General features: G+C 40.7%; 1 protein-coding gene across 30 annotated transcripts in view; it reads left to right on the plus strand.

Moving 5' to 3' along the window:
- CADPS (calcium dependent secretion activator) overlaps positions 1–24283 on the plus strand; it is a 783217-nt gene that overhangs the window by 667281 nt on the left and 91653 nt on the right. For 14 of the 30 annotated variants that reach the window (XR_007479444.1, XM_049715275.1, XM_049715276.1 and 11 more), the window contains 3 exons: positions 14510–14646; positions 21087–21243; positions 22068–22209. Coding sequence is in view for 29 of the 30 variants with exons in the window: in XM_049715275.1 (XP_049571232.1) it covers positions 14510–14646; positions 21087–21243; positions 22068–22209 (436 nt within the window). In the remaining variant the exon portion in view is untranslated. Of the gene's footprint in view, positions 1–14509; positions 14647–19850; positions 19872–21086; positions 21244–22067; positions 22210–24283 lie in introns of all 30 variants that reach the window. The other 16 variants (XM_049715255.1, XM_049715269.1, XM_049715257.1 and 13 more) reach the window with 2 other exon arrangements.

The following is a 24283-nucleotide window of genomic DNA, read 5'->3' on the forward strand; positions in this document are numbered from 1 at the left end:
AGAAATACAAAGGATCACGAGAGATTACTACAAGCAACTCTATGCCAATAAAATACCAATAAAAAGGACAACCTGGAAGAAATGGACAAATTCTTTGAAAAGCGCAACCTTACAAGACTGAACCAGGAAGAAATAGAAAATATAAACAGATCAATCACAAGCACTGAATAAAAATCTTCCACGGCTTCTCTGGTGGCGCAGTGATTGCGAATCCGCCTGCTGATGCAGGCGATACGGGTTCATGCCCCAATCCAGGAAGATCCCACATGCCGCGGAGCGGCTGGGCCCGTGAGCCATGGCCGCTGAACCTGCGCGTCCGGAGCTTGTGCTCCACAACGGGAGAGGCCACAACAGTGAGAGGCCCGCGTACCACAAAAAAAAAAAAAAAAAAAAAAAAAAAACTCTTCCAACAAACAAAAGCCCAGGACCAGATGGCTTCACACGTGAATTCTATCAAACATTTAGAGAAGAGCTAACACCTATCTTTCTCAAATTCTTCCAAAATATAGCAGAGGGAGGAATACTCCCGAACTCATTCTATGAGGCCACCAGAACCCTGATACCAAAACCAGACAAAGGTGCCACAATAAAAGAAAACTACAGGCTAATATCACTGATGAACATAGATGCAAAAATCCTCAACAAAATACTAGCAAACAGAATCCAACAGCACATTAAAAGGATCATACCATGATCAAGTGGGGTTTATCCCAGGAATGCAAGGATCCTTCAATATATGCAAATCAATCAATGTGATACACCGTATTAACAAATTGAAGGAGAAAAACCATATGATCATCTCAAGATGCAGAAAAAGCTTTCAACAAAATTCAATACTCATTTATGATAAAAACCCTCCAGAAAGTAGGCATAGAGGGAACTTTCCTCAACATAATAAAGGCCATATATGACAGACCCACAGCCAACATCGCTCTCAATGGTGAAAAGCTGAAACTATTTCCACGAAGATCAGGAAAAAGGCAAGGTTGCCCACTCTCATCACTATTATTCAACATAGTTTTGGAAGTTTTAGCCACAGCAATCAGAGAAGAAAAAGAAATAAAAGGATTCCAAATCGGAAGAGGAGAAGTAAAGCTGTCACTGTTTGCAGATGACATGATACTATACATAGAGAATCCTAAAGATGCTACCAGAAAACTACTAGAGCTAATCAATGAATTTGGTAAAGTAGCAGGATACAAAATTAATGCACAGAAATCTCTGGCATTCCTATACACTAATGATGAAAAATCTGAAAGTGAAATCAAGAAAACACTCCCATTTACCATTGCAACAAAAAGAATAAAATATCTAGGAATAAACCTACCTAAGGAGCCAAAAGACCTGTATGCAGAAAACTATAAGACACTGATGAAAGAAATTAAAGATAATACAAACAGATAGAGAGATATGCCTTGTTCTTGGATTGGAAGAATCAACATTGTGAAAATGACTATACTACCCAAAGAAATCTACAGATTCAGTGCAATCCCTATCCAACTACCACTGGCATTTTTCACAGAACTAGAACAAAAAATTTCACAGTTTGTGTGGAAACACAAAAGACCCCAAATAGCCAAAGCAAGCTTGAGAAAGAAAAACGGAGCTGGAGGAATCAGGCTCCTGGACTTCACACTATACTACAAAGCTACAGTAACCAAGACAGTATGGTACTGGCACAAAAACAGAAATATCGATCAATGGAACAGGACAAAAATCCCAGAGATAAATCCATGCACATATGGTCACCTTATTTTTGATAAAGGAGGCACGAATATACAATGGAGAAAAGACAGCCTCTTCAATAAGTGGTGCTGGGAAAACTGGACAGCTACATGTAAAAGAATGAAATTAGAACACTCTCTAACAACGTACACAAAAATAAACTCAAAATGGTTTAAATACCTAAGTGTAAGGCCAGACGCTATCAAACTCTTAGAGGAAATCATAGGCAGAACACTCCATGACATAAATCACAGCAAAATCCTTTTTGACCCACCTCCTAGAGAAATGGAAAGAAAAACAAAAATAAACAAATGGGACCTAATGAAACTTAAAAACTTTTGCACAGCAAAGGAAACCATAAACAAGACGAAAAGACAACCCTCAGAATGGGAGAAAATATTTGCAAACGAATCAACCAACAGAGGATTAATCTCCAAAATATACAAGCAGCTCATGCAGCTCAATATCAAAAAACAAACAACCGAATCCAAAAATGGGCAGAAGACCTAAAAAGACATTTCTCCAAAGAAGATATACAGATTGCCAACAAACACATGAAAGGATGCTCAACATCACTAATCATTAGAGAAATGCAAATCAAAACCACAATGAGGTATCACCTCATACTGGTCAGAATGGCCATCATCAAAAAATCTACAAACAGTAAATGCCGGAGAGGGTGTGGAGAAAAGGGAACCCTCTCTTGCACTGTTGGTGGGAATGTAAATTGGTACAGCCACTATGGAGAACAGTATGGAGGTTCCTTAAAAAACTAAAAATAGAACTACTATACCACCCAGCAATCCCACTACTGGGCATATACCCTGAGAAATCCATAATTCAAAAACAGTCATGTGCCACAATGTTCTTTGCAGCTCTGTTTACAATAGCCAGGAGATGGAAGCAACCTAAGTGTCCATCGGGAGATGAATGGATACAGAAGATGTGACACATATATACAATGGAATATTACTCAGCCATTAAAAGAAACGAAATTGAGTAATTTGTAGTGAGTTGGATGGACCTAGAGACTGTCATACAGAGTGAAGTAAGTCAGAAATAGAAAAACAAATACCGTATGCTAACACATATATATGGAATCTAAAAAAACAAAATAATGGTTCTGAAGAACATAGTGGCAGGACAGGAATAAAGACGCAGATGTAGAGAATGGACTTGAGGACACGGGGAGGGGGAAGGGTAAGCTGGGACAAAGTGAGATAGTAGCATTGACATATATACACTACCAAATGCAAAATAGATAGCTAGTGGGAAGCAGCCGCATAGCACAGGGAGATCAGCTCCGTGCTCTGTGACCACCTAGAGGGGTGAGATAGGGAGGATGAGAGGGAGACGCAAGAGGGAGGAGATATGGGGATATATGTATATGTATAGCTGATTCACTTGCTTATACAGCAGAAACTAACACACCATTATAAAGCAATTATACTCCAATAAAAATGTTTAAAAAAAAAAGTCAGCAGAGGCAGCATCTGAGGCCAGTTAGAGGCCACACTCTGAACTACTCCATAATTCGATGTGGCTGCAAAGCAGGGTGAAATGATGGCAGGAGTGGGTGCTGAGGATGGCAACAGACGCAGGAGGCAAGATCTCCAAGACATTTACGTGCCATCATAATACAGAGTTCAGACTGTCTCCCATGGTCCAAAGGGTTTTCAGCTGGCTTTGTACCACCTTTTTTTTTTTTTTTTTTTTTTTTTTTTTTGCGGTATGCGGGCCTCTCACTGTTGTGGCCTCTCCCGTTGCGGAGCACAGGCTCTGGACGCGCAGGCTCAGCGGCCATGGCTCACGGGCCCAGCCGCTCCGCGGCATGTGGGATCTTCCCGGACTGAGGCACGAACCCGTGTCCCCTGCATCAGCAGGTGGACTCTCAACCACTGTGCCACCAGGGAAGTCCTATACCAACTTTTGCATGTAGATTTTTCGCAAGAAAAATCCCACATGTCTCACTTCCAAAGGTGATATAGAGCCATTGAAAGCTCTTCAAGCACGGGGACGGCGGCTTGGTGTTTTGCACTCCAGAAAAATCATACTGGCTGGGATGGAGAGAAAGGATGCAGGAGGAGGAAGAGAGTAAAACTGGACCTAAAAGTTAAGGTCAAAGCAGAGTTGCGTTTGAAACTTGGTACATCTAAGGCCTCTTCTTGGCAAAGTAGATCTCAGTCATAATCGAAATCATAATCACTTCTTTCCCGATCTTTACATCTTTTTTCTTACCCTCCCCCTCCCTTTTCAATTTCCTTCGAGGGAAACAAAGCTTGAATCGCTGGATAGGTATGCAAAACTGAATGCGTGCAGGTGGCCCGGCACAGCTGGAGTTACATGTACAAATCGGGGTGAAATACAGACAGCTTGCAGAGTCCTTCGGTCAGGCTGTGTTTTGCAAGGCTCCGGGACTCTGCAGATGGCATTTTGGTGGGCTTATGCTTTCTGTCTGGTAGCATTATTAGAAATTAAATGTTCAGTTTAATTACAGTATCTCAAGAAAAAATATATAAAAGGCTGTTAACTCTACAAGAGAAAAGCTGTGACTCCTGTAATTGAATTCTATTATTTTAAATACATTTCCATTTAAACCATCACACATCGTGAACCCAGCAAGCTCTGAGAAAGTCTACACTACTATTGCTGTTTTGCCTCAGTTCTTGGCTAAATACTTGCATAATTTTATGAGCATCGGAACAGTTCTACTGGAACTTGAAATAAAACAATTTTTCCTTCAAATATGGCAAGGATTTGCAAAATTAGATAGATAGATAGACAGACAGACAGACAGTGTACCCATGGGCCCAAGCACTGTGCTAAGGACTTTACATGGTGATCTTCTTCATTCTTTACCTTAGTCCCATGGAGAGTGCTTCATTATTGCCCCTCTTACAGGTGAGGAAGCTGAGATTTGGAAAGGATAAATGACATTTTCCAGCAGGATTTTAACCCAGATCATTTAAATTCAAACACCATGCTTTTTTTTTGTTTCTTTCCACCATGCAGTCTTTCCAGCTAATGTGACGGGCAATTGGATAATACCCTTTCACTCAGTGGATACATTCAAAAGTATACAACTTTTAATTCAGGAAGACCACCAAAAAACAGAGCAGTCCTTTCTGGGACCAGATAATTGCCAGAATCTTTCCCCTGCGAAGTCTTATGAGGACAGTTGAGATTCCCTGAGATTGCCAAGGAACTGAAGATTTTTCTTTTCTTCCCAAGTGACAGAAACCTTCTAGAGCAAGCCAAATCCATCCAAAGGACTTCCAAGCAGATTCTGTAGTGTTGAGTTTCTGTATTTTTTCCCATCTCCATCAAACTTCTTATAGGTTCAAGTCCAGTAGAAGGAGAAAAAGGGGACAAGCAAGATTGTGATACTCACCACACACAGTATGGGGTCACCCACCCAAGAAACCAGTGAGGGCAAATCTATCTCAGCAAGGTCCAGGCCATCCTAAAATCCTAAATTGAGGACCATCTCATGCTTCATATCTTATACACAGGGACTAAATGTTTTTCTTTTCATCCTTCTTGTTTTAGTGATACACAAATCAGGGTTTCCAAGCCAAAATTATTCTGTAGACTAGTATCTCATCTATACTTTATAAAAAATGAGGAGGGCAAGGAGAAACATGTTTCAAACACTCTCACCAAGGAAGATCTTGGAGGAAGAGAGGATGTGTTAAAAATATGCCACAAATCAATAAATATGAAACTAATGTCTCTTCTACCAGAAAAGAAAAAGACATGCTGCCGATCATAATCATGATAACAACTGTCATTTATTGAGAATTTAGTATGTGCCAAGTAGATACATGCATATCTCATTTAATTTTCACAACAATTCTATGAGATAAGTATTTTGTTACCATATTTCATTGAATCTAAAAGCCATCAATTATAAGACACACCATTAATTTATGTACTCCTAAGAATAAAATAATGCTGCCAACTAAATTGTGACACACCATCAAATGTAAGATGCTTCCAATTTCAGAAATGTTAAAATGTGCTTCTTACACTCCATGAAATAAGAAATCACTCTGTTATCTGTGGAAATACAGAGAAATAGAAATAGATGTTAAGTAACTGGGTCCAAGGCCTCATAGCTGGTTAGTTGTAGAGACAGAATTTGAACACAAGCCTAATTCCAAAGCCCACACTTTCAACTTCTATACTATGAAACACCTGTGATTATTAATGATAAAATTATATCACCACAAAGGGGTTTTGCAATCCCTGAATCCCAAAGCTTCATTTGACAGGTGGGGAAACCAAGGCTTAGAGAAAAGAAGCCAGTTTCAAAATAAGATGGGCAGTGAGTGACTCTAGCCTGGGGTCCTGCACACTGTTTAGGGCCTTCACACATACCCACTCCCCTCCAGCCCCTGCCACCAGGCTGCCTTGTCTTTTAGCCAAGAGATACTGGCCCCACTCACAATTTAGTAACCGGCGTCGCTTCCAGTGTGACAGCTGAAGAAGCCAGGCGTCCACACACTAGAATCCGAAACGTACAGCTCCAAGAAGACAGTACCCCAGGACCAGCCTGAGCACTCAGGATCTGTTATACCGAAAATTTAAATCACAGTCTTGGCTCCAATGAGTTTAAGTCTCCCTTTTGTCTTCTGTCAAAGAGGTTAATAATGGTTCCTCCTCCCAAAGGGTTGTTGCAAAGATTAAAACACATATTCCAAGCAAAGCTCTTAACACAGTGCCTGGCATATGGTAAGCACCCATTACTATCTATCTATCTGTCTATCTCTAGAGGTATAATTTTATATATGTTATTATTATAAACATAAAATTATATGTTATTATTTGTGTATTGTTATTTAAAAGGAAACCTCCAAATCCAAAATATAGATATATTATTTGATTTCAGAAATGGAATATAAAACAACACTTCTCAAAATTTGATGCTTAGACAAATCTCTGGGGATCTTGTTAAGACGTAGCTTCTGATTTGGCAGATCTGGTGTGGAGCCTGGAAATCTGACAAACTCTCAGGTGATGCTGAAGCCACTGAGGCAGGGGTTGCAGTTTGGGTGTCAGCAGAATAGAAGAGGCAGCTGATTTATCTCTTTATCATGAATTTCAAAATAAAACATTGCACTATAGTTCCACATATATTTGTTAAACACCCACTAAGTTCCAGGACCTGTGCCAGGCACCAGGGGAGGGAGCAATGAGGAAAAGCACCCGAGGTCCCTACCCTTGGGGAGCTCCAAATAAACTGGAGAACACAGGCATAAAACAAGTAATTTCATCTGGTGACTGTTGTGTAGAGGGAGATGCAAGATGCTGCAGGAATGCAACACATGGGGAGTTCACCTAGGCCAGGGTCTTTGATGCATGGCAGGGAGGAGGATGTCATGGAGGTAAAGGACTGGTTCCTCAAGAAGAACTGTCTGGGATGTCCCTGGGCCTTGTCGAAGTGTTTGCCTCTGCTCATCACCCTTCCAGATGGCCCAAGATCCTGTCCCAGAGAGCTTGTGGCCATATATGTGAAAGTCTATTTGGGGGCTGGGTGAATATTTAATAGTACTATTAAATCAGTATTCTTGCTAGAGCAAGTGCTCAAAAACAACAACAACAGCAACCTTAAATAGCTTAAGCAAGGAAAGGTCATCTTTGGTCTAGGTAGCTAGGAAATGCATGGAGGGATTGGGCTCAGAAATAAAGACTTTTAGTTTGTTTTGATCTCTCCAACTGTTGACAGCCTTCTTTAATGTGACGGAGGGTCATTGTAGGAGAGGTTGGGAGCAACATAGCCACAGATAGCACCAGCTTTTTATCCTAGCCAATGACTCTGGAGGAAAAAGAACTTTCCTCCCTATGAAACTATATACAATTCCAGAGGACAGTCTCATTGGCCCAGCTAGGGTCACATGTTAATCCCTGAGCCAATCACAATACCCATGGTGGTGTTGGGATGCTGTGGTTGGCCTGGCTTGGCTCACATGACTGTCCCTGTAGGATTTATTGCTTGCATTCCCACTAGACCCACATGGAGTGGAGGAGAGGCATTTCTGAGCAAGGCGACTGCACATACAAGAATAAGAGATGTCCACTACTGTGTCTATCCAGAATTAACTTTACTTTTATTGGGTGCAGCATCTCAGTCTCAGGGACAAAGCCTGACTTGGGATACAAAGATACGAAATTGGAGAAAGAAAATATTATAATAGCATTATTTCTTTCTCGTGGATATAATTTATTTTAATTTAAATACAAATAATTTTATTTATCTTAAATCATTTTTTCATCACATTAAGACACCTGAAGTTGTTCTCTGGTTTGGAGGTTTGAGTTATAATGTTTACTATTCAGCAATTCAGCTTAATGCATTTGTTAAGTAACCAGGGGCTTTGGGTAAGAGATAAAAGTTGCTGTATAGTTTTTAGGCACATGGCAACCACAGAGTATTTGGTTTTCCATGAAAGCACACCATTGGGCAGGATCCACTGAGGATTTTCTTCCACCAATATTTGAGGACATGCCCTGGGCCAGGTACTGTTCTAACCCCTAGAAATAAAGAATTCTTTGGGCTTAGGGGAAGACAAACATACCTATAATTGGCCATTATTAAGGGGCCATAAGTGTTCAAGTAGAGCTATCAACAGAGGAGTTGAGCCTGTGTTATGAAGGCATAACTCTTTTTGGTGGGGAGAGGAGGGAAGGCTCTTAAAGGCTTTTGAGCAGGAGTATGACGGGTTCAGATGTGTGCTTTATGGAGATCAGCATGGACGCCGCGTGATCAATGAACTACAGGGGACGGAAGGAACTAAATGCTGGCTTGGAGTCTTTAGCAACAGTTGAGGTGGAGGTGATGAGACTTGAGTTGCATATCTACCCCCCCACAGCAAGAGTGTGGGCACACGATCTCGTACAGTGGGAGATAAGATCAGGAGACATGTTAGAGATAGAATGGACAGGCCATGCCGCCCATGTCCTTATGGGGAAGAGACAAAGATGGTTGCAATGAAAAGAGTAGCGAAAACGATCCATGATTCATCCGCTGGTCTTTATTACCATACAGTTTATACTGTCCTAAAGATGGAATCTTCTGAAAGAGAGTGATGAAGATACAGGGAATCAAGTGTATATGATGGCATGCCCCACTAAAGAAATTATGTTGAATTATAGCCCTGCGCTAAATGTATGGTCCGCGGAGCCATCATTTGAGGGAGGCAGAGTGCTCTGGAGAGCGTGTTGTGGCTATCTGCTTAGCATTCTGTTCCTACTCTAGCTTTCATCCACCCCTACCCCCAAATCCTAGTGAATTGCTCCAGGCTAGTTATTTTTAGTAATAGTGTAATACAAACACTGGCATCTTCAGCAACACATAAATAGGTTGGAACTTGGTTGTAAGTGGGCTTTCCATCAACCATATCCATCTTTCCTATGATATTTCAGGGACTGGCAATCCACTTGCTGGAACAGAGACGGTCAGGTTATTTAAGGGCTAATTGGAGAGCCTCTCACTCCTGGATGCCTCTCTTCCTTGGCTTAGCTGAGGCTGCAGAGGAATTCTCTTTTTATTTTTCTGCAGTCACATTTAACTCCCTCTCTGGAAGCCAAGCAGATTTAATTGTGTAAACATGAGCAATGGTAATTGGGTAAATGAAGTTGGAAACCAAGGTATGATGTTTTTGTTTTGCTCTGTGAGGGGGAAAAAATAGGGAGCTTGTTTTTCTATGGTGGCAAACCTCACTGTCAGAATTCTGGACAGACAGTTGGCAGGAGGGAATCCCTTTACGAATTTTCATCAAGACCCATTGAGCTGAAATATGTGTCTGCTGCCTCGCCGGTTATGGTTCAGCCTGGGGACATGTCATTGTTTTATAAAGCACCATATCAAGTGGTTTACACAGGTTCTGTTATCTGGGAAGAATAAATGAGGAGTTTCCCTAAGAATTGCACACTCAAGTAATACGCATTCAGAGAGCCAGAAGAAGGTGTTACCAGAGATGCACCCAACTTTCCGCCCAGCTATAGGTGGGGACCAGATTTTAACAAAACGTAAAATGTGGAGTACCTTTTTATAAAGAGGAGATTAGTAGTTGCCTTCCTTTATATAGCTGTCAGTTAAAACTGATTTTTTAAAAATTCTATTTACACGCAGTCATTCCCAAACAAAAGATTTAAGTAAGAGGAGAATAGTGAATAGATTTTTCTTTTTTTTTTTGGTCTTTCGTTTCAAACATTGAGGTGATCCCACAAGAAAAGAACGACGTGAACTTTTGCTTTTAAGAGATGGTTTTTCCAGAATATTATATTTATCCTTATTTCTCATATTTTTTTTAAAATTAATGGTGCTAGAGTTGCATTTCCTGTAAGCCTGCAGTAAAATGCATTCTCCCAGTTGAAAAATTCAAGCAAACCAAGAAGCAAACTTGGCAATCACCATACAGATTGCTCTATAAACGAGAACCATTAGAAAGGACCAGGTCTGAGGTTAATGAGACACTCATTAAAGAGAATTGCAGAAGCTGATAGTGTCAGTGCCTGTGTTGAAGGAGAGGCTATTGTTACAGGATGTTTGCTCTGCTGATATTGTAAACCACATGACAGATGGGTCAAGTGCTGATTACCGTATTCTAACATTTGGAATAGCAAGTAACATATTTGATAAGCTGGCAAGTTTTTATATATGATTCAACCCACAATATAAAAGCCATGAGAACTCCAAGTTGAAAATAATTAAATGAGCTGGAAACAATCAGATACCACACATTTTCCCCCCCAAATGACAGATTTTGACACGTTGAAATTCCACAAAGGGAGCAAGAATATTCCCGAGCTCACTTGAACTAATAACGGCTCTTCATCTGCTTTTGCAAAGCAATTAATTCCTGCCTTCTCACAATGTAGGAGATAACAGTGAACATTTGTAGGCACCTGAAGCTTTCCAGAGATCCATCCCATGCACTGTTTTGTTTGTTCTTATCCACAACCCTGCAAGGTACACAAAAAAAGATGTTAATAGTCTCAATTTGTAGAGGAGGAAGCTGACGCACAGAGAGGCTTAAGTAGAAGGTACAAGGTTCCATAGGAAGTTAAGTCACATCCTGGGGATTAGAAGCCAGATCCTCCAATTATGTCAACGTCGAGGGCTGTTTCTGGTCACCTGGAAGGAGGAAGCAGCTCTTAACATATAGGTGTTCTTTATTGTACAAAACGTCTATCTTCTTTCGGTCAATGATGCCGCCACCATCATTCATGCGCATCCATCTGGATGAAGGCATCCAGGATTTGCATTCCGCTTCTGAGTGTCTCAGTACGGTGGTGCTGAGGGTGCTGGTAAGAGTCCCGTCCCTCGTCAAACAGCGTCACACTTCTGTAACGTTGCAGTCACGCCAAGGAAGCAGCAGCTCTCCATTCGTGTTTGATCGTTTTTGCCTGTTTGTTTGTTCTTCTCAGAGTTTGTCATCTTAATTGTCATCCTTCGTGACAGTCACTTTGTCTCTTTACTTTTTTACCACCTCTCTTCACCTACCCGAGCAGCTCCCCCTCCTCCTGGGCCTTCTCCACCCACCCACATGCAGACCAGCATGTTATATCAGAGGCTCAAAGGCATGCCTAGGCCCAAATCTAGTACTGTAAACTTCTACCTTTCCTTTATTCGACAGCTTTCTGGTTTAGTTTGCTTTTTTCGTTCATTCCTCTGGAAATTTTGTTTAGCATACTAACCTGAGGCTCAGACTCTGGAGTTTGACACTGTAGGTTTTGAGAGACTCGAAAAGAGAGCATTTATTTCCCAGTGTCCACATTTTTTTTTTTTTTTTTTTTTGTCCAGCTCTGTCTGACATATGCAACATTTTCAAACCTCAATGTCAGCACAAAATAACATTGTTGCATAACATTTTGCATGACAATTTTTTTTCTATGTTATGAGCTTCAATTCTGTTGTATGAAATGTTTACCAAGTATATTGTATTTTTAGTTCCCCTTCGTCAGTGCTCCAGCTAGTACAAGATTGGGTGATAGGAGTATTGCAGTACATTTCCAGATATTGCAGACAGCAGATGTGACCCAAAAAAATCGTTTCTAAGCACAAATTTCTCCTTGACCTCTGTTGGGGGGGGGGAGGGAGGAGGGACTAGAGGATTTTGCACAATATTTTCTTTAAAGACAACATCTTAAAGAAGTTGCTTTTTGTACCATTTTTACTAGCTAGTGAGTTAACAGTGCAGGTGAAGAGGAAATTACAGTTGTGTCACAATAAAGTAGCTTGATCTGCAGATAATGGAATTGCAGCCAATTAATAATAAATGAAAGTCTGGCTACATGGGTTCATTGGAAGATCAAACGTTCTAGGTTCAAGGATACTTAACCTGCTGACTTTAAATGGTTGCACGTTAAAGCAAAGTGGCAAAAGGTTTTATTAAACATACTGTCTGTATATATACATCAGGCATACACATATCTGCGTGCATGTGTACACACTCACAGAAAGACTGCGTGCGCATGTGCACTTTATGTGTATCTATTGATATATATGGTAGTCAATCTAAGAGCACTGCATATTAAAACAAATCTTCAGGTGATCCTAGCTTACGCATCTTGGATTTCTCCAAAGACAAAAATCATTCACAGCTTCTAAATAAAAGTACATAAAAATACTGATGTGATTTCCATTTCTACACCATATGTCATGGACAGATAGAATTCCCCTAGATTTGGTGAGTGTTCCACCTGAAAGGACAACGTTCTCTATTTTGAAAGTAAGAGATTTCAAAGATGTGCCCCAAGTGGGATTTTCTGCAGATTTGTATTAACGTGCAGGCTTGTCTGCTTCCTAGAAGATGTATGTAAGTGTGTGATGTGTGTATGTGGGTGTATGTGTCAAATGGGTAATAAGCATAGGATGAGGAATTTGCAAATTGATGTGTAAATGTGAATATCAACTAACAAAAAAAATAGTAGCCTATGCATATTTACTATCAAAATGCAAATACCTCACTCTACACATATTACCCCAACATATATACACAGTATGTTTGTAGAAATGCCTGAAAGTCTACTAACAGAATTATGATAGTCCACTTATGAAATTATAAACAGACCAGGTGCCCCAAAAGCATAGAAATCAATCTTGTCACTCATTCTTTCTCCAAATATTTATTGCTCCAGACCAGGCAGTGAGCTGTCAGTCCCTAAACACTGCACATTTCCTTACTCTGAGTGTTGGAGGTTCTCTGCCTAATCTGCATATTTATTTCCCCACAGCTCCCACCTTCATGTCCTAACCTTTTATGCAGCCACATTTCCAGCTGAGGCTGGCAGAGACAATGGAGCATTCCATTGGCCTGAGTCCACAAAGCCCAGTGTTACACCAGAATTCAGGCTCTGTTGGAGAGAAACTTGCAACACCTCAATAACCTTACTCTTAGGTCCATCACGCTTAGGTCCCATTGACTGGACCACTCCATTTGCACAGTGTTTCACAGAATTTTTCTTTTTCGTTGCTAAATCGTAGATTACTAATCATCCGACATGTTCATCACCTGTTTAACAAATGCACAAGGAAAAAATTATGAGGAGCTGCTTGTTTGTTTGTTTTTTTAATTCACAATCTCTACGATTTCGTTTCCCACCCCACACCACGCAAAACCAAACCAGCAACAACAAACCGACCCTTCCTGTGAAGTATTGAGTAATCTTTAACCAGAAAAATCCTGAAGCCAAAACACACCTGCTTCAGATGAAGAGATTAAAATAAGTTTCAGCAGTCCTTTTGTGCATATATATATCCCCCTAGTGGAATCGTGCTCAAGGATCTGTATTGCCGTTACACCCATGGGCTCTAAATGACTCAGGCATCAGGGTTTGAAGGGGTCTGAGCATGAGCTACAAGCTCCCCTGTGAGTTTAGACTGGTTGAATTCAGGCCATTTCATTGGCTAAGAAAACCTTTATGTTTCAAATATTACTCTTTTCCCCCACAGGAAAAAAAAAATGTAATTTTTGGTAACATAATAACACTGGCAAACATTCATGAATTTAGCTCTATAAAGGATACAACAGAAATCAGGGTTCAGTTTGTTCTTGAGTGTGATCAAAGCCCTTTCAACACTGTAGAAACTAAAAGAAAAAACTAGAGTACATTGTTGCCACCTAACTGACAAAATTTCAGCTGTACCAACCAGTGGTTCAAACCACTTCATCCAATAATCTACACCCAACACTCTTTTAAAAATTCTATCCTGCCTTCTACCTAATGGCCCAAGAATGTCCGTTAATTCTCAGTCTCCTCCCTGGGCAATTTAAAACAGCTAGACCATTGAATCTGCTTTTTTCCAATACCTGTTAAACGTGCAGACCTAGAACGAAAAACAATGCTGTAGTATCAACTGTGAAGGGACAAACGTGGCAGCAATGAAGACTAAGCTTCTGTTACACCTTCTCACCTCAGAAAGCGCGAGCACTGTCTAGAGAGGGATATAAGATACTCCATTTATGCTGTCTTTAAAGAACATGTGTACAAAATGTTGCCAAATTTGAAATGGGCTGTCATAGTCTGAATATAGCTTAATAAGCAAATTGGAAGCTGGAGCACTGCTTTTTCTTAATATGTATTATAATAATGACGGTGATAATGATAATAAAATGACGTTATGGTTTGCTCACTACTAATTATGTGGCACTTAACATTTGCATGAAACTTTCAGAAAACTGGGTAACTCTTTGAAATTTCTTATCCACTAGCTCTAATGGCCACAAAACTAGCCTGCCGCTTTCGCTGAATTTTAACACAAATTCTTGTACTACAGAAAATGTAGGCCGGTTAATCACTCCTGCCAAAAAGCTGGAAGACACAATACGTCTTGCTGAACTAGTCATTGAAGTTCTTCAGCAGAATGAGGAACACCATGCAGAGGTAAGTGGGCATCATGGGCAAAAGCCTCTTGTTCCTTAGATGATGTTGCAGAACTGATTCTACCAGCAACTTTGTGAATAAGATGCCTTAACACCCATTTCTTTTAACTGGCCTTGTAAAGAGAATGAAAGTGACAGTTTTGCAGGAGGAGTCTTTGGAGGTTGTTTAAAGCAACTGAAAAGTGGTTGCGTGATATACGTTTCATCTTGAGTTTTCAGATGTTTCTAGCAACAAGCCAAAGAGGTGAGTATATCTTCAAGATAATTATCAAGCAGCATATGGTTATTGTCAGGAACACATGAAATACTTTTTGGTCTTTTGTGGTTGTTTCTGTTGCTACCACTGTTGTTTCGATTTATTTTATTTGGTGTGTGGATCGAGAACCGTCTTTTTGAATTTATCTCCGTAACTTAGCCCACTCACCCTAGAGTCTTCATTTATTAATCTCAGATGACCTGGGTTGCTAAACGCAGTGACAGAAACAGATTATTCTGTGTTGTTCAACTTGTTGATTCTCCAACATACATCTAAATAAATTCAGCTTACTTTTTTTTTTTTTTTTACAAACCACTGTCAAAATGATTATTTTGATAATAATTATAAACTGAGGGATTTCAAGGCTAACTAAATCCCAAACCTGTAAGGACTTAAACAACCCAACCCTTCCAAGAAAAGATTCCAAGATTTCATTATGATCAAACTGTTATATCACTGCTTGTTTCAAAACTGAGATTTAAAATCATCTCTCTTAAAATAGCCTTTTTGAAAACTGTACTCATGCTCACTCTTCCCCTCCAAGCAAATCTACAGCAAAGGGGGGAAAAAAGGGGGCATCGATAAAAGTAATGTCAGAAGCACCTAAAATGATCATTCCCGTGACTAGATGAAAATCGACAGCATAGTTAAATAATATATAATACACCATAAAGCCAGTCATCCCAACTAATGCCTGATTTGCATATTTAAATTTCCTCCCTGTTTTTCCGTTCAATCTTGGCTGATCGTGGCAGGGGAAAGAGGTATGTGACCAAAACGAATGAGTCAGCCACCTGCTGTCATAGTCTGTGCATGCCCTTCCAGTACCATGTCTTCTAATGGGACTTCTCCCAGTGCCCCTGCTTCCTAACACCGACCCAAGGAATGTCATGGCAGTTGCCAGTGGACTGCTTGTGCAATGGGTGACCCTCCACGGCAGGGTAAATGTGGGAGATTACCTTGTGCGTGCATGAAGCAATTGATACACTTAAAAACCACTGCAGTTCCATCTCCACACACACCTCCTACCTGCCTTGATCCTGTCCCCTTAGCCTGTCGTAGTACCTATGTCCGTCTGTACTTACCTTTACTTCAGCAGATGAGTACCGAACGTAGTCACCAGTAGTAGCTAGCCAGAGTGATACTAATCTTCCTCTACAGCTGTCTGTATGTGAACCATATATACAGTATTTATATATAGAGAGAGTGCCAGAGAATCGTGATTTCCCCCAAAACCCGCTCTGGAATGGGGTGAAGACCCCTTGAGGCAGGTACAACTAACTCCTTCAGCACCCAGCAAATGCACAGCCGGGAGTGAGAAGAGGGGCTAAATCAACACACTCTAAACGTAAAAACTTAGGACTCACCTTCAGACATAAAATTAAGCTGGGCTAGAATTTTTTTCTGCTCTGTCCTGTGCGACGTGCTTTTCAGATTGGGGGCATCTGGGGTTCAAGTGATGGTAAGTATGTTCTTTCCGGGTGTCCACAAAATCATCTCCAGACCATTCCTCCCCTGCTGTGGGTAGTGAGGCTTTTCCCAAGATGTCAGACCAAATTTGCGAAGACATGGATTCAAAGAAGATGGTTTTCCTCACTTACAGTTGTTCTTTAAGTGAATGATAGAAGAACACGGACATGTATGTTTGATTCAATCAAGTTATTTTCTGAGGCTGCTGCAGTCTGAGAAAGGAGGATATTTTCCCAAATTACTCACAAGGGGTAGCAAAGAAAAGTTGATAATCCAAAGAAGACATTTTGTTTTTCACTTTTCCAGAAAGCCCTTTTTCACTATGTGCTAATCACCATCTTAAACTGCCCTCATAACCATCATCACAAAAGTATTTTAATCTTACCTATTCAAAAGCCATTCATAAATAGGGTAGAAATCAATTCAATTCTTGTTTATTAACTTTAGAAGTTAGGAATGTCCTATATGGGAAAAGAATCTGAAAAAGAATAGAAATATGTGTATGTATAACTGAAAAAAAAGAAGTTAGGAATGAAAACTTCAGTATACTTTGGAATTCGGAGACCCAGTTTGCTTTTAGATCAATGTACAGGATTATTTCCTGAATTCGTCATTTCACCCAGTCACAAAACCTCATTACTCGATCAATCAAAAACTACCTGTCTGCTAAGCACGGAGGCAGCTACCTCAGTGCTCTTTTGATGGCCAAGGAAGCATCAGGCAGTCTCGACCTTCAGGCGATAGTATGCAGAGTGGCCAGGAGTTCAGGCTCTGAGGTTGAGTTTGAAGTCCAGCTTTGCTGCCTTCTTGCTTTGTGATCTCAACCTAGTTACTTAACCTCTCTTATGCTGTAAATTGGAGATAGTCATAAATGGACCTCAGATAGTCATTGGGATGGAAGGCCAGTAGTAGTGCATCTAGTATTATGCCTGACACGTAGTAAGTACTCCACAAAGCTTGGCTATTGTATTATTAGGAATACATCACTAAGGAAGCAAAATATATGCATATGTAATCATAAAAAGGACAAAACCTACGTGGAATGTACCAAATGAATGACACAGACAGAATATGCTGGAAGGAGGTGGGGTTTGAACGATAGAGTGGGCCGGAAAGGCATCACCACCTGTTCTCAATGCTCGCGTACAGAGTTCAACCACCTCAGAAGCTTTTAAAAATTGCTGATGCCCATGTCTCACCCCAGCTCAATTAATTGGAATCTCATAGGGAGGGGCCGAGTACTGGTCATTTTTTAAACTGCCCAGTTGATTTCATGGTAAAGCCTGGTCAAGAGCCTCTGGGCAGTAAACAAGGAAGTAGAATTTGCCCTGGCACGCTGAGGATGAGGTTTTGCTGACAAAAGGATGAAAGATGAAATTCTTTTTCTACTGGCCAGTATTCACTGCCATCTTCTCTGGGTGCTCAATAGACTCTAGAAAATCACTAAATCCTCAGCATGGATCTTGGCTGTGTGGTCATGCTGTTTGGTGACACCACCACACAAATAAAAGTGACAAGTAGAATTGCCTCCCCCCCAAAAAATCAATAAGCCTTAAAACGATTTTGAATTCCAATATAAAGTAATTAACTGTTTCAGGAGGAAAAAAAGTCCCCCCAGGTAAGACTATGTCATGTATACACACGTGCAGTACATGGTAGAAGTTGTCCCTCGTATCTCTAAATTAGAGCTTAATTCTGCTCTCAGAGCCTAAATTATGTGCACACACACACCTGCACACACGCAGGAATTATGCCTTCATGCACTGTTGCTTCACTTGCCCAATCTCTCTCTCTATGTATACGTATGTATATGTATATATGTATTGTGGTACACAGAGGGGTACATATATACATGTAGTTTGTGTACAAAATATAGAGTGTGTTCAGTGTGGCTGACTATATCCCTAAAGCATACATCTTTGCCTTTTCATAATGAAAAGCACTGGGTAAGTATTTAGAAGCCAAAGTACAACTCCTTCTTGTCTTTGGAAAAGATTTCTGAAGACTTTAGACACCCACAGACATTGAGTTAGCTCATGTACAAAAATAGCATTCACCTGTCTGAGCAAGTATAAGATAAATAAATATAATTGCTGTTGTTGTTTTATTCTAAACCTTCGCCTTGCCCACCCTAGATACACAGACTCTGTTCGTTTGATTGAAATTATGATATGGCTTTTTGGTGATTACTGCCCTTGCCTGAATCCTTTTCTCGTTCTCAGAGCGTCAGGTTTGATTATGAGGTTCTGAAAGAAATACCTTGGGTGTAGAAAAATAAATTCTCTCCCTTCACTAGAATCCTATGTTCTTCTGCCTGACTTCCATGGTGATAAGTCATATCACAGTAGTCATTGTTCCTTGTAGGGCTACCCATCTATATGATTATTAATGTAACAACTGTAGATAATTTCTCAATACATTATCAGATTCTAACAAGGGACTAAATTTTCTGTAGATAGTAGACATAGGTGCTTCTGTGGCCTCTGGTTTGCAGCTTTTCAATAAAGCTGGTAAGAACCAGGTATGACGTTGGGCTGAGAAATGTTTAATTACAGGCATTTAGGATTTGTTTTTTGTTTTGTCTCATTTTTTGGTTGTTTTTTTCTTTTTCATGTCATCCTAGAGCAAAATTGTGTCTGGGAAGGCAATTCAGTCTCTCTAGTAACTATTTTCTTGGGCTCACCCTGAAGATGCAAAGTGAAATAAATAACTAAAGAATAAGTACCAGCCAATATTTGGTGTGCCTTTGTGAGTTCTACAAATATCCTGCATCAGGGATGAGGAGAGTCAGCCCTCCACATAGGGTTGGGGGGGAGAAGTGGGACTCCAGCAAGTTTCAGTATTTAGAAGATCCTTGCCTAGTAGGCAGATGGCTAGGAGAGCTCTGCGGGTGGGGTTGAGGGTTTCTTCCTCTGCTGGATTTAGCCACGTAGTCGGTGGAACAAGTCCCAAAACCCAGGGCTCTCATCCCCAGGTGGTAAAACTACAATAAAACCTCATCGATTCAGACCCAACTACTCTTAATTTGTGACAATTCAGTTGTAGATGTGGCTCTTTTAATTTCTCCTAAGGAAAATATTTGACATGGTCTCAACTTCCTCTAGAAGTTCTAAAGGCCCGTCTTCCAAGTTTCATCCCAGGATCTATAAAATTAAAGCTTCCCTCTCTTTGAATTCAATTTATAGGTCAATTTATCTACAATTATTAGAAGTTTTGTTTTAAAAAAGTACTTCTACATTTATGATACATTTATATGTTAATCAGTACCTTTTACTTGGGTGCCCTGGTACAGACTGCATACAGAAGGCAGCAAAAGGATAGTTCTCTTTTAGAAAGCCCAGTAATTTAGGTTTTTTTGATGACAGACTAGCATCTCTCCTCTCCCATTACTCTGAATCAGTGAGGTTTTACTGTCAATTGAAATGGAAACAGCAGGTGTCTATTTCCAGCCAAGCCGACCTTGCAGAATGGTCCATGACTTGATTTTTTCCATTTAATTTGCAAACCAGCCACATGTTGATAAAGGAGAAGTAAGTAAAATGAAATCTCATGAAAGAAGAGAGGTGGATCCCTATCCTGCCTCCTTGTGGCTGTTAGAATATCCCCAAATAACTAATAGATCACAGAAGAGCTTGGCCATTGAACGAACTCTTTCATTTATGGAATTATTTCCATAATCATCTTTCATGTTTCCAAATGCCTTCTCATCTTTTTTTTGGTGAATGCTCGGGAAAGTGTTTCCCATGTAAATACATACTTCACAGCACTGGGTGGGGAGGTGGGGCAATAGAAGGGGCTGGTAATTTGTTTTTGTTTTTCTGCTCTCTTTGAAATCAGCAAAAGAAAAAAAGGGGGGGCCTCTTGACACTGCCACTCATTCTGCATGCCCCCTGCCAGAAATGATTAGTCAACATGTATGCATGCCTTTGAATTGCATTCACATCTGGCCCATCTGATGTGAATGTCACCTCTGAGACCCTGCACAATGATTTCCAAGGACCCACGTGCATGAAAATGAGTTACTTCACTGATATTTTTGGTTTTCAATGTACATATGTGTCCAGCCCTCAGAAAAGTAAGTTCTAATCTTACTGAGTGTCTCCTAGCTTAAAGCCTGATCTTTCCTATGGACAGGATGCAAAACCAGAGGCTCCCTGCTTAAAGAGATTTCGACTCAAAAGTTTTGCGACAATTGCAACAATGGTTTCCTTCGCCTTGGTATGAAATAGGAGTAACATTTCCAATGTGTAGGGAAACACGAGTTGCTGAGCTTGTATGAGACCACAGACAATTAAACCCGAGATGCGTAGATATAAGTAAATGATGATTGCCTATTTTCAAGTTAGACCAGCAGAAAACCCATAAACACAGTGAAGAAACTCCCAAATTCTAATATTGTAGAGCAAGAACTAGCCAACGAGAGTGAATAAAGAGCATGACTCAAAACGTACTGAGTTATTGTAAATTGAACAGAAGTTCCACACCTGTCATTTCTACAGCTACATCCTCTGACCGGTAGGTCAGAGTAAAGACTTTCTAAGGCAGGCTTGGAATCATGAAAAGCATTGCCTTGGGACACATAGAGGCCCAACTCGATCCAAAAAAGCTGTTCTCTTTACAATAAAATGACCAAACCCTGCTGGATGCACACTGAATCTTGAACAGCCAGGCCTTGACTTCACATCTTAGGTCGGAGACAGAAGCTCATCGCCTCTTTTCTGTTGTTTCTCTGCCACATTTCAAAGGCCTTTGCGTGGTGGTCAGACTTGATGGTGGAACACGCCGAGACGTTCCTGTCACTCTTTGCAGTGGACATGGATGCAGCACTAGAGGTGCAGCCCCCAGACACATGGGACAGTTTTCCACTGTTTCAGCTGCTGAATGATTTTCTCCGGACCGACTGTATGTATCATCTTTGACTGTCTGACTTTCCTAAGTAGTGTGCAGTTAACAGATTGCTGGAACATCTTTATCCCAGGCAGACTACAGGTTGGACACAGCTCTTCATAGTTTTATGATTACTAAAAAAAAAAAAAAACTTACAGCTGATGAAATTCCCTTTCTTCCAACAAGCGTCCTGTTGCAGGGAAGCCCCCTGTTGACTAGGCAGAAGAACCCAAGAGCAGTGAGAAAGTGGTACCTGTGCCTGTGGGTTTTATTTGCTCTTGAACAAGCTAAATTGACCTCTACACGTTTTGAATTTTTATCGAAAGATGCTTCCTAGATGAAAAACAATTTCCTGCTAAGTAACACCCCAAGCATTTCCAAGTATCTTACAGCAACACATAGCCATAAAATAGACCTTCCTCCCCAGGGAGAGTGATGACAGAAGAGAGGGGTACAGAATGTTCTTTCTTCCTGGTAACGTAAGGGGAAGAAAGGGAGCAGGTGCAAGGAAAACCTAAAAAAAAAAAAAGAAAAAAAGTATCAATTGTTGCTTTTTTTGTTCTTTAAGGGAGCATTACTTTTTTCCCTTTTTAGAAGAGTGACACAAATGGGTAAAAGGTTTTTGAATTCCATTTTCCTTCCAAGCAGATTGAAGCATGACGCCGCTCATGTACTTTTTTCTTTTCTTCTTCTCCTCCTCTTCCTCGTTCTCCTTCTTCCTTCTGGCTTTTTTTTTAGAAGCGGTGTATTTAATGTAGAACGCAGTCCTCTCTATGTGTACGTCGCATGCTGATGGAGCAACTGTGGATTCTTACCGAGCTTTTGCTTATCTGTTCTAGATAATTTGTGCAATGGAAAATTTCACAAACACCTGCAAGACCTGTTTGCCCCACTTGTGGTTAGATATGTGGATTTGATGGAGTCCTCAATTGCACAATCCATTCACAGGGGCTTTGAGCGGGAGTCATGGGAACCAGTCAAGTAAGGAAACCTCTTTTGATACCATCGGAGTTTGGGTGCAAATGGCTGCAGAGTCATACAGAAATGGATTAATGGTGTCTTATGGTTTTCATTGTTCACATGGATAGACAGCACACACCATACTCCCAGCTATGATGCTCATAGCCTCTTTGTCCAAGGAGGGGAGGGGGGAAGAGATTGGGAAATGTTTTATGAAATGGAATCTTTGGTTTATTACACAAGATAAATAAGCAATACGGGATATAAACCTGGCTGTGATATTCGTACTGTGTATCTTACTCCAGTGGTTTTATCCCTAGGTATTGATGTTTCCCAAAGTCTGTTCCATAGGGGTCTAGGCAAGGGGTCAGCAACTTTTTCTGTAAAAGGCCAGATAGTAAATATTTAGACTTTTCAAGCCAAATGATCTCTGTCAAGTCTCAACTCTACTGTGTAGCACAAAAGCCGCAATAGACAATAGGTAAAGGAACAAGCGTGGCTGTGTTCCCCTAAAACTTTATTTACAAAAACAGGAAGCTGGCCTGTGGACCAGAGTTTGTCATTTCCTGGTCTAGGCTTTTGAGACTCTCCTCAAGAAAAGGACTCTGTGGACAGATATATTTAGGAAGCTCTATGTATCCGCTCATCCACCCCACGCCCTTGTCTCCTGGAGAGCCTCAAAGTACACCAGCATACTTCAAAACTCGAAGAATATAGTGATACAGAAGCTTGTTTAACTGTGCTTAATCCAGAGTTCCCTAAATGTATTTGACCACACTAGTTTTTTTTTTTTGATGGGATATCTATCCTGTAGGACCAATTACAGGAAATCCTATAGGTCGTGAATTCGGCAATTTCCATTATTGCTTGGCAAATAAACCCTATCTGAAATGTGTGGCAGATCTGGTGCCACCTCCATTCCCCAGCAAGGAGGAGGACTGTCACTCAAGGCTGCCAGAGGGTCAGTCTCAGACTCCCCTTTCTGGAGAAGTGGAGAACTCCTAGGCGGAGAGAATTTTCTGCTATAGTTTGAAAATCTCCAATAAAGCCTGGTAGTAGTTTTGCTCTGTTAGATTCCCTTTTTCCTGTAGGAAAAGCATTTTGTTCTTTCTGGTCCTTTACAGATGTGGAATGTGGCAACCAGCATAGAGCGAAGGGGGGCATGCACGGCACACTGCCAGGCACTTCCAGAACAGATATTCAAAAGCCTTTTCTCAATTTGGAAGCCTTAACTTGTGCCCTGTCTTTAAGCAGTTTTCTGAATTGAGACCCTCCTAATATTACACTGAATAAAATTCTGACTCATAAAGAAATCAAAGCAAAATAGCTTTTTCAGTCCATCCCCCTTTCCACATCTGAGCCACAAGAGAAGTTTCCTGACTTGCCCTACGGAGCAGGTTAATAGGCAGTAGCTCTTCATTTGTAAGTACCAAGATATCTAAATTTTAGCTTGTAATTCTCAGGTTTATAACAGTCTCTTAATATGGCCCTGCTGACTTCCAGCTCATGAGAATAGAACCGGGACCCTTGATGATAAAGCATGAATGAGTGATTGTGGGTTTTTTTAATGCTCACTCGGATCAAGACAGTTGTCCTGTGCAGAACGGCTGTGAAAAAGGAAAAGGTTAAAATGAGTAATATTCACATTTTGCAAGTAGCAATGGTCTTGAAGTAGCATTTACTCACTTGGGTTTAAATGTGGACGCTACTGCCCCCAACACACGCAGGAGGAAATGATGGGTATCCTTCCCTGTTTCTTAAGGAGCCCTAGAGGTAGGGGCCTTGTTCTCCAGTTTCTCGCCAGAAGGCAAGGGCTTAAACCTCCCTAACAGTCTTCTCATCTGTAAAACTAATTTTTAAAAACGTCTCTGCTCAGTGTCTGAGAATTGTCCCGAAGCTCTGTGATAATGTCACTGAAGTCATTTTATAACCTGTTAAATTCCTTAGAAACCAAGCTAATGACTGCTATCCCTTCTGAACCATAACGTATACTTGATCAGTCAGAATTAAAGGTAGACTTGAAATCATTTTCACAATTGGAAGTCTTAGTCTGGGAATGTTTTCTCAGGGTTTTTTTAAGGAGTGAAAAAAAAAG

The sequence above is a fragment of the Orcinus orca genome, chromosome 10, assembly GCF_937001465.1.
Source record: "Orcinus orca chromosome 10, mOrcOrc1.1, whole genome shotgun sequence".
NCBI classification, from domain to species: Eukaryota; Metazoa; Chordata; class Mammalia; order Artiodactyla; family Delphinidae; genus Orcinus; species Orcinus orca.